The sequence below is a fragment of the Marmota monax genome, unplaced genomic scaffold (genome assembly GCF_021218885.2).
Source record: "Marmota monax isolate L192 unplaced genomic scaffold, Marmota_monax_Labrador192_F-V1.1 WCK01_AAM20220418_F8-fsc00215, whole genome shotgun sequence".
In the NCBI taxonomy this organism is placed as follows: domain Eukaryota; kingdom Metazoa; phylum Chordata; class Mammalia; order Rodentia; family Sciuridae; genus Marmota; species Marmota monax.
This window is the reverse complement of record NW_026695214.1, coordinates 2,042,849-2,053,324: the sequence shown is the minus strand read 5'-3', so window position 1 is coordinate 2,053,324 and position 10,476 is coordinate 2,042,849. Positions and strand designations below refer to the sequence as shown.

At 60.6% G+C, this 10,476-nt stretch overlaps 2 protein-coding genes and 1 long non-coding RNA gene across 3 annotated transcripts; 2 read left to right on the top strand and 1 right to left on the bottom strand.

Annotated features, from left to right (window-relative positions):
- Znf628 (zinc finger protein 628) lies at nucleotides 1-7,252 on the top strand. Its single transcript, XM_046431069.2, has 2 exons — nucleotides 1-188; nucleotides 3,982-7,252. Exon 2 carries the CDS (start codon nucleotides 3,987-3,989, stop codon nucleotides 7,128-7,130), a length of 3,144 nt encoding a protein of 1,047 aa, XP_046287025.1. The 5' UTR covers nucleotides 1-188; nucleotides 3,982-3,986; the 3' UTR covers nucleotides 7,131-7,252.
- Nucleotides 7,253-7,408: 156 nt separating this feature from the next.
- LOC131423704 (uncharacterized) lies at nucleotides 7,409-8,216 on the bottom strand. Its single transcript, XR_009225609.1, has 2 exons — nucleotides 8,105-8,216; nucleotides 7,409-7,760 (listed from the first exon to the last, which is right to left on the bottom strand). It is a non-coding gene; the product is annotated as an uncharacterized LOC131423704 (long non-coding RNA).
- Nat14 (N-acetyltransferase 14 (putative)) lies at nucleotides 7,665-10,422 on the top strand. The gene is made up of 3 exons (XM_058574766.1): nucleotides 7,665-7,977; nucleotides 8,701-8,826; nucleotides 9,386-10,422. Exons 1-3 carry the CDS (start codon nucleotides 7,879-7,881, stop codon nucleotides 9,932-9,934), a joined length of 774 nt encoding a protein of 257 aa, XP_058430749.1. The 5' UTR covers nucleotides 7,665-7,878; the 3' UTR covers nucleotides 9,935-10,422.
- Nucleotides 10,423-10,476: the final 54 nt, after the last annotated feature.

Genomic DNA, 10,476 nt, shown 5'->3' with positions numbered 1-10,476 from the left:
CGGGGTTTGTGTGCGCAAGAGGCCGCCGATAAAGGTTGGGTGCCTCGCGCCGGGGGCCGTCGGGAGGGAGCGCGCCCCCGCCCCTCCCCGGCCCCCGCTACTGCGGCGCCGTGCCGGGCCCCCCTTCCCGTCGGCCCCCGCGGGGAGCTCCTGGGCCTCCCGCCTCGTCCTCCGGACCGGGGCCGCAGGTGAGAGACCGGAGGGCGGGGTGGGGGAGGGGCTGGAGGGCGGAGTCGTTTGGAAAACCGCGAGCGTGAAACCGGAAGGGGCGCCTTAAAGGGAAGTTCTCTATTTCGCCTCCGACTTTTGTCCGTTGGGCCGGCTCCGCCCTCTTAAAGGCTTCGGAGATGCGTTTAGAGGGCGGGGCAGGGTTTACATTTTCTAAACTTTCCCGCTGATTTTTCCTCCTGTGAAAAGGAGATTGTCAAATTAAAGTCCAATGACAGTTTCTCAGACATTCAAGGTAAAACTCCATAGTCCTGGTGCCTTCAAAACGATCCGTAGTTTTGCTGAACAAAGGTAGAGATGAGCATGCAGCAAGCGCATCCCCTTAAAGGGAAATTCTAGCCTGTTGGAGGGGGTGATCTGGCCTTTTAAAGGGCACGCTCTCTGATTGATAAGGTGGATCCCTGTTACCTCCAGAGCGTGGGCATTTCGCGTTTAAGAGGCAATGTCTGGCTTCTCAAAAATGTGTGCAGCTTCTTGGGATCCTTAGTCCCTTTAGAGGACCTGCTTACAGTTTAAACTGGACCTCCGTCTTTTTTAATTTTTTTAATTGAATCTAGGGGCGCTCTATCACTGAGCTCCATCTCCAGACCATTTTTTGCTCTTTATTTTTTGAGACAGGGTTTTGTAAGTTGCCCAGGCTAGCCTCAAACTTGGGATCAGCCTCCTGAGTCGCTGGGATAACAAGCCATTGCCACCACGCCCAGTTGACATTCATCTTTTTTAAAAAAATATTTATTTATTTATTTATTTATTTTCATGTGGTGCTTAGGATCAAACCCAATGCCTCACACATGCTAGGCAAGCACTCTGCCACTAAGCTACAGCCCCAGCCGATATTCATCTTTTTAAAAGGAGATCTTTATACTTGTCTAAAGATCTTTATACTTGTCTTTATACTCAGCCTTCATTCATGTAACATATGCTTACTGAGCACACACTGCCAGACAGATGTTAATACAGAAACTGGAATACAGCAGTGAACAAGACAAAGGTGCCTGTTTTCATGGCATTCTGGCATGGGGAGGCAGAATAAAACAGGAAGCCCCAGGCATTCTGTAGCAATGGTTGTCAGTGGGAGGGGGTGATGGTACTTCCCTGGGTGACAGTGCATAAAGACCTGAAGTGCAGTAGTGAACTTTGTAAACAATGTAGAGGAGGAGTGTTTAATAGATAATGGTCAGTCAGGCAACATTTTAATTGTCACAGCTGCAGGGATGTGGTTGCCACTAGCATCTAGTGGGGTGGAACCAGGTCCATGCTCAGCACAGTATGCACAGGATGTGCTCTCTGGCAAATGGTGCAATCCTAGTTTTTACTGCTGAGGTTGAGAAACATTGGCTGTATAGTACTGAGAAGGTGATAAATGCTCTAGAGGGAAAATGGGGTAGGGGGAGAAAATGAGGAGAGTTGAAAGGGACTGCAGATTTAATAGGGCAATGGGAGAAGGCCTCATAGAGGGGATTTCAGTGAGGATTTGGAGGTGAGGGGTAGGAGATGGGAGCAGCCTGCCTCTCCTGGTTGGTAGGCTGGAGTGATGAGAATGGAGGTGTGTAGCAGAACAAGCCAGCAAGGGGCTGAGGCCCCAGGGTTTGGGAAGTCAGCAGGGTCTTGTAAGGGATTTGTTTTCTGCTCTTATGTGGGAATCTGCAGAAGTCTTTGAACAGAGGGATGAAATGCCCAGTTTTCTCTAATGAAGGTTCCTTTAGCTGCAGTGTTGGGAATGGACTGGGGCAGGATGGCAAGGAAAATGGCAGTCTGTTAGGAGGTCACATCTGCCCAGGAGAGAGATGGCAGTGCTTGGACAAAAGTGAGGCTTATGAGAAGTGGTCACATTCTGACTCGGTTCTCGCTGGAACAGAGGAATCTGCTGACGGGTTGATTATACAGAATGAGAGAGCTGGAGTGGGAGAGAGAGAGAGGTGAGGAGGACCAAGGCCTGAAGAATAGCACCCCTGTTTTCAGAGAAGACTATGGTTGAGTAGGACATTTAATTCCTAATTTGAGGGGGGGCACAGGAGCAAAAAGCTGGATTAGATTTTGCTATTAGATGTCCAAGTTTTAAAGTTGAGCCGGTATTGTAGTGTGCGCCTATAATCCCAGCTATTTGGGAGGCTGACGCAGGAGGATCACAAGTTTGAGACTAGCCTGGGGAACTCAGTGAGACTGTCTCAATAAAATTTAAAAGAGGGGAGGGCCTGGGGAATGTAGGTCAGTGGTAGAGCACTGCCTACCCTGTGTGATGCTGTGGGTTCCATCCCCAGCACCTCAACTGGCACAGTCTAGCAGGGGATGTGGAGCAGTGGAGTCTCAGGCAGAGGTACATGTTTGAAGTCACATGTTCCTAGGGTGTGAAGCCACTAGGGGCTGAGAGTTCCTAGGGAGAGGGCAGATCGGGGCGCAGCAAGGCTAGACTGAGCCCCAGTCTCCTACACACAGAAGTCACCGGGACAAGCAGGACCCAACTAGGGACTGAGACAGCCACAGGTGAGGGAGGAGGAGACCTGGCTCTTGGAAGCCAGGGGAGGTGGTTGGAAGAAGGAGCTGAGGGCTGAGCAGTAGGATTTAGCAGCAGGGGACAGGGCAAGTGTGTGACTGAAGTGGCCTGAGGTGGGAAGTGCAGGCTCTGCTCTGCTGTAAAGGGCTGGAGAGAAGAGAGGCTGTGGTTGGAGGGGGAAATGGGGCGAAGAATTTTTTGTTTCTTTTTAAAAAAATGGGAGACATGCTGACAGGCACGGTCTTGGAGAGAGGAAAGCTCCAGAACGCAGTGGGAGCTCCAAGTCTTGGCACAGGAAGGGGCTGATGGGACCCATAGTGCAGTTTCTCAGCCTGACATTTTGGACTGGATTCGTATTTTGGACTAGGTCCACCTTTGTTGGGAGGGTTGTCCTGTGCATTATAGGGTGTTGAGAAGCATCCAGATCTCTCCACCCACTAAATGCTAGTAGCACTGGCCCCTCCAGTTGACTGACAGGCAGCAGTGTCTCCAGGCATCATTAGATGTCTGGTGGTGGGAGGACATTTGCCCAGTTGGGAGCCTCTGGTGTGGTGATTGGAGCGTGGAGACAGTCTCTTGGTGGCCAGTATGGTTGATGGCAAGGGAAAGGAGGGAAAAGGAGGTGCTGGAGGCTTCAGGAGAAAAGAAGCATGCCAGGCAGTCACCCAGGGTAGTGCGTGAAGCCGAGTAATATGTGTGAGGTGGAGAGGGAGGCGGGCAGGAGTGCACAGTGAGGCAGCCCTGCGCTTTCGCTCTGCAAGGGACTGCAGGGTCCTCAGCAGCACTTCCCTTGGGCGAGGGCAGAACTGCAGGAGTGGATGGATGGAGCACCGGAGCTCGCAGAGCCTGCAGGATCCAGAGAACTAGATCTGGCTGGCGAGGGAAGGGACTAGAAGGCGGGGTGGTAGAGTGGGATGTTCGGCTCGGCTCTCTGAGGGCCTGGAGAGTGAATGGTTCAGGGTGTGCCAGGAAGAGCCAGTGTTGAAGTGGAGTGGACACGGGAAGCCAGGCTTCCAACTTTAGAGGGTACCAGAGTGGGCCTCCTGGAGGAGATGGCCAGCATGCTGGGAGGTGGCTGATTTGTTTGCTGGGAAGTTTTAGCACCGGAAGTCTCACATCCCAGGGACCCCCTTACTCCTCTCTCAGTCTCAGGTAAAACGTGGGCCACTGTAAACCCTAATCCTGATAAGGGCCCTCTGCCACCCCTGTCCCTTAAAAGTTCAGTGCCTACCCACTCTGATCCGGAATCCCTCCGCCAGGTGTGATGGTTGGCTCCCACGCGGACATGGCGCCTGCCTCTACCGCGGACGGGACTGGGGAGAAGCCCGGCCCGGCGGCCCCCGCCCCTGCGGCCCAGTATGAGTGCGGGGAGTGTGGCAAGTCATTCCGGTGGTCGTCTCGGCTCCTGCACCATCAGCGCACGCACACAGGCGAGCGGCCCTACAAGTGCCCGGATTGCCCCAAGGCCTTCAAGGGCTCCTCAGCCCTGCTTTACCACCAGCGGGGCCACACTGGCGAGCGGCCCTACCAGTGCCCCGACTGCCCCAAGGCCTTCAAGCGCTCCTCGCTGCTGCAGATCCACCGCAGCGTGCACACAGGCCTGCGGGCCTTCACCTGTGGCCAGTGCGGCCTGGCCTTCAAATGGTCGTCCCACTACCAGTACCACCTGCGGCAGCACACGGGTGAGCGCCCCTACCTGTGCCTCGACTGCCCCAAGGCCTTCAAGAACTCATCCAGCCTGCGGCGCCACCGGCACGTGCACACTGGCGAGCGCCCTTACACCTGCGGCGTGTGTGGCAAGAGCTTCACGCAGAGCACAAACCTGCGGCAGCACCAGCGCGTGCACACAGGCGAGCGGCCCTTCCGCTGCCCGCTCTGCCCCAAGACCTTCACCCACTCCTCCAACCTGCTGCTGCACCAGCGCACCCACGGCCCCGCCCCCGCCCCGGGCACCGCCCCCGGCACCACCCCCGTCCCCCCGCCCCCCACGCCTGGTGAACCCTGCGCGGGCAGCAAGGTTTTGGTCTCAGACGCTTACCTGCAGCGCCACCTGCCGTCCAGCAGCCCGCCCGCGCCCCCCGCCCCGCCGCCCCAGCCTCCGCCAGTGGTGCCCGAGCTGTTTCTGGCGGCAGCTGAGACCACGGTGGAGCTGGTGTACCGCTGCGATGGCTGTGAGCAAGGCTTTGGCAGCGAGGAGCTGCTCCTGGAGCACCAGCCGTGCCCCGGGCCTGCTCCCCAGCCCCAGGATGCCCCTGCGGAGACGCCCAATGATGCGCCCCCTGCGTCGTTGTCCCCGACGTCCCCTCTGCCGCAGCCCCCTCCTGTCACTGCTCCTGGCTTTGCCTGCCTTCCCTGTGGAAAATCCTTCCGCACGGTGGCAGGCCTCTCCCGACACCAGCATAGCCATGGGGCAGCTGGGGGACAGGCCTTCCGCTGCGGCAGCTGCGACGGGGCTTTCCCGCAGCTGGCCAGCCTCTTGGCGCACCAGCAATGCCACGTGGAAGAGGCTGCGGCTGGGCGCCCACCCCCCCAGGCTGAGGTTGCCGAGGTCACCTGTCCCCAGGAGCCTATGGCCTCTGCTGCTCCTGCCCCGCCTCCTCCCCCGCCTGCCGTGGCTTCTGTAGAGCGTCCATATAAATGTGCAGAGTGCGGCAAGGCCTTCAAGGGCTCCTCAGGGCTGCGGTACCACCTTCGAGACCACACCGGTGAGCGGCCCTACCAGTGCGGTGAGTGTGGCAAGGCCTTCAAGCGCTCCTCGCTGCTGGCCATCCACCAGCGCGTACACACAGGCCTGCGGGCCTTCACCTGTGGCCAGTGCGGCCTCACCTTCAAGTGGTCATCTCACTACCAGTACCACCTGCGGCTACACTCCGGCGAGCGGCCCTACGCCTGCAGCGAGTGTGGAAAGGCCTTCCGCAACACGTCGTGCCTGCGGCGCCACCGACATGTGCACACTGGCGAGCGGCCCCACACCTGCAGCGTGTGCGGCAAGAGCTTCGCCCAGACCTCCAACCTGCGGCAGCACCAGCGCGTGCACACGGGCGAGCGGCCCTTCCGCTGCCCGCTCTGCCCCAAGACCTTCACCCACTCTTCCAACCTGCTGCTGCACCAGCGCACCCACTCAGCCGAGCGCCCCTTTGCCTGCCCCATTTGCGGTCGCGGCTTTGTCATGGCCGCCTATCTGCAGCGACATCTGAGGACGCATGCCCCAGCCAACACGGCTTCCGGCACTACAGCCTCCGCTGCCCCAAGCTCTCAGCCCCAGGCCCCACTGGCTGCAGCCCCGGCCTCACTGGCCACCCAAGATGTCCATGTTCTCCCTCACCTCCAAGCCACGCTTTCCCTCGAAGTGGCTGGGGGCACAGCCCAGGTCCCGCCCCCGGGCCCAGGGGCTCCCAACTCCCAGACGTTTCTCCTGGTGCAGACTGCCCAGGGTCTCCAGCTGATCCCTAGCAGCGTCCAGCCCCCTACTCCTCCGCCCCCACCTGCACCTAAGCTCATCCTGCTGCCCTCCAGTGCTGGGAGCGGGGGCAGCCGTGCAAGGCAGTGCCCTCGCGCAGCAGGGAAAGCCAGCCCTGGGACAGGGGTAGTCTGGCTGCCAGGCCCTGGGAGTCTAGGGGTGCAGGGAGGGAGTGGAGCAGGGGCCAGCGGGGCAGGGCAGAGCCTCATTGTTCTGCAGAATGTAGGGGGTGGGGAAGCAGGACCCCAGGAAGTGAGTGGGGTCCAGCTCCAGCCCGCACAGGAAGTGACCACGGTCCAGCTCCAACCCGCACAGGAAGTGACCACGGTCCAGCTCCAGCCCGCACAGGAAGTGACCACGGTCCAGCTCCAACCCCTGGCAGGCCAGCTTTCTAATTCCAGTGGAGGAGCTGTGACTGCTGAGGCCCCCAATCTGCTGGTGGTTCAGAGTGGGGCAGCTGAGGAATTGCTAACTGGGCCAGGTCCTGGGGAGGCAGCGGATAGTGAGGCTAGCACGGGTGTGGTCCAGGATGTCCTCTTTGAAACACTGCAGACGGATGAGGGGTTGCAGAGCGTGTTGGTGCTGAGCGGAGCAGATGGGGAGCAGACCCGGCTCTGTGTGCAGGAGGTAGAGACCCTTCCCCCCGGACTGACAGAGCCACCTGCCCCTGGCCCGCCGGGGCAGAAACTCCTTATCATCCGCAGTGCCCCAGCGGCTGAACTGCTGGAGAACAGCAGTGTTGGAGGAGGCGCTGCCACACTGCAACTTCTGGCCCCACCACCACCTGGCCCAGTCTCTACCCCCGCAGGGATGCCTGCTGTTCCCACCTCCCAGATGGTGCAAGTGGTCCCCGCAGGGGCTGGGCCTGGGGTCATGACCTCACAGGGCGTGCCCTCTATCCAAATCGTGCAGACCCTACCAGCAGTCCAGCTGGTGCACACATTTTGAGGACTGGCGCCTCTGTCCACCCCACACAGAGACTCCTAACTCATTTTCCTTGGCTGAGCTGGGGTTAGCCCCAGGAGAAGGGGGCTGTAGGCTGGGCGTGCTAATAAAGACCCAGAATCTCCTCTCTGTTTTTTTTTTTTTTTTTTCCTCTTGGGGGGTGGGCAGGAGACAGGGAGCAGTCAGGCTATGGCCTCCATCTGGGGTCTTGGAATTTTTTTTTTTTTTTGGAACTGGGGGTTGAACTCAGGGGCACTTGATCACTGAGCCACATCCCCAGCCCTATTTTATATTTTATTTAGCGACACTGCAGTCACTGAGTTGCTTATCGCCTCGCCATTGCTGACGCTGGCTTTGAACTGTCAGTCCTCCTGCCTCAGACTCCCAAGCTGCTGGGATCACAGGCGTTTGCCACTGTGCCCAGCCTAGTCTTGGAGTCTTTACTTCTGCTTCCTGGCTCTCAAGAGTTCTGCGTCTTTGGACCAGCCACTGTTCTTTATGGAGTTCTTTCCCTATTCACTAAAAGGGTTAGGGTTAGCTGGTGGTGATGCCATGGTTGGTCTCCAGCTGGGAGGCATTAGAATACCGGTTCTGCCTCTTGTTTGCTGGATGTCACTCGCCCTCTCTCCTCATCTGAAAAATGGGTGGGGGGTAGATCTTTTATCCCGAAGGGCACTGTCAGGGCGCCCCCAGGGATTGAGGTGGGGGCCCCGGACCCCACCCGCAAAGGTCCCAGCACCAATGGGAATCGATGTACTGGCGTCGCGGTTGCGGTCGCCGTCTCCTCCCGCGCTTAGGTCGCTTAGCAACGAGGGACCGTCGTGAAGGAAACTGCGAACGCTGGGGGTCAGTAAGTACTTCTCCCAGACGCTCGTCTCTACTCCCACCACCTCCCTGCTGGCCTCTGCTCCCGTTCGGCCCCAGGTCCTTTCCCCCCTTGTTCCTTCTCCAGGCTAGGATAGGTCGCCTCCACCCACCTCCAGCGGTCCGGCTCGCTGCCCCGGTCCCACCCTAGCGCACTCGGTTCCCGCCGCCTCCCCTTCAACCCCGGAGACGCTTGGCAACAGTTGCTAAGGCCCGGAGTCGGCGCCGCCCCGCCCAGCCGAGCGCGAGTGTGGACGTCACTTCCGCCGGCGACCCCCTCCTGACCCTGCTCCCCCAGCACCTTGTCTAGGGATCGGAGCGCCCGAGGAGGTGCTCGCCGATCCTCGCTGGCGCGGCGCGGGGCGCGGGGCGCGGGGCGCGGGGGCGGGGCGGGGGGAGCGCGGCCCCTCCTCTAGTGGGTCCCGGGGTATTCGTGGACCCCCGGGGCAGTCCCGGCGCCTGGGAGGGACCGTGCTGCAAGGTGTTCGCGTCCACAGCCTGATTAGGGGCGGATCGCTGACCATGGGGAGGGGGATCAGGGAGACTTTAGGAAGGTCACTGGGTAGGGGGGACCTATCCTGACACGGCCTTCGCTCAGGGACCCCGAGGGTCCTCGGTACCCGATTTGGAAATTGCCGCTGCTGCTCGCCCCGCGGGAGGCTTTGGGGACAGAGGCACCCACCTGGTACTGACCTACTTGTGTTTCCAGCAGGTGCACAAACTACGCCAGCTCCCTTTTGGGGGCGGTGGCCTGGGGGCTGCCATGGCCCCCAGCCACCTGTCTGTGCGGGAGATGAGGGAGGATGAGAAAGCCCTGGTGCTGGAGATGCTCAAGGTGAGAGAGGTGAGGCGGGCAGGGGCGGCCTTGTCCACCCACGCCACGCCTGAGCCGGGCAGGGGCGGCCTTGTCCACCCACGCCACCGCCGGGGGCTTTTCCTCCTAAGCGGCTTGTGCCCTTTCCTCCAGTGCCTTCTCCCCATCTGGCCTCAGCTGCCCCGGCTTTTAGCAGATGGGGGTCCCAGGGGGCAGGGTGCTGCGTCCAGCACCCCAGCCCCAACTCCTAGTCTTCCCTGCCTGCCTCCCACCCCAGACTCTCCTGAGCAGAGCCGGTAGCCTCGGTTTCCCCTTTCTGTCCTGTCGGGCCTCCTTGTCCTTCAAGAGTGCTTCCCTGAAGCCTGGCTCTGGGACCTCCGCTGGAAGGTGCCCACAGCTCCATATCAGCCTTCCCCATCCACCCATCCCTCACCCTTTACTCACACCCAGTGTGCCCACCCCGTCAGCTGCCTGCCCCCTCACGAGGGAGCCCCCACTCTGGCCCTGGACAGGTCCACCTCCTTTCCTGGTCCTGGGGGCGCTAATGTTCTGGATGGCTGAGCCCCACCCCTACCCACAGGCTGGCGTAAAGGACACGGAAAACCGTGTGGCCCTCCATGCTCTGACACGGCCCCCGGCCCTTCTTCTCCTGGCAGCAGCCAGCAGCGGCCTGCGCTTCGTCCTGGCCTCCTTCGCCCTGGCCCTCCTGCTGCCTGTGTTCCTGGCTGTGGCCGCAGTGAAGCTAGGCCTGCGAGCCTGGTGGGGCTCCTTGCCTCCTCCCGGAGGCCTGGGGGGGCCCTGGGTGGCCGTGAGGGGCTCTGGCGATGTGTGTGGAGTCCTGGCCCTGGCCCCTGGCACCAATGCGGGGGATGGAGCCCGGGTCACCCGCCTCTCTGTCTCACGCTGGCACCGCCGCAGGGGAGTGGGTAGGAGGCTCCTAGCCTTTGCTGAGTCTCGGGCTCGAGCCTGGGCAGGGGGCATGGGGGAGCCCCGGGCCCGGCTTGTGGTCCCCGTGGCCGTGGCTGCCTGGGGGGTGGCAGGGCTGTTGGAGGGCTGTGGCTATCAGGCCGAGGGGGGCTGGGGCTGCATGGGCTACACACTGGTGAGGGAGTTCAGCAAAGACCTGTGACTGCAGACCTGGGGCAGGGGGACGCCAGCACTCAACGCTCCTGCTGTGCCCGGGCACTGTCACATCCATGCCTCGGTGACCCCAGCACACCTGTGCCCCAGCGAGGACTGCAGACCTAGACACCCACCCCTCCACCTGCCGCCAGCCTGCAGTGTCCAGTGTGGAACAAATTCCTCTCCCCTTTGGCTCCGAGGGCTATCAGAGGTCAACCTGTCAAGCCCCTGCCTCAGATTCTGTCTGCACTGAGAATCTCCCTGCTTTGTCTGCAGAGCTGTGCTGTCTGTGCTGCTGGCCCTGGGGGAGCTCTGGGGAGGGACGGAGCGGCCACAAGCTCGCCCTGAGCGAGCTAGGACTTGAGGCAGGGTGCCTGGGACAAGGCCTCCCTGGGAGCGGGTGGGGCTGGTGGGCACAGCTCCTGTGCGTCCTTCTGTCTGGTCCTTACAGTGTGTCAATAAAGCCTGAGACTGCTGTGTGCGGCCTCGTCCTGATGCCTTTTCCAGCCTGCCTCTGGACCCCGCTGGCCCTTCTGCCTGGCTGGCTCC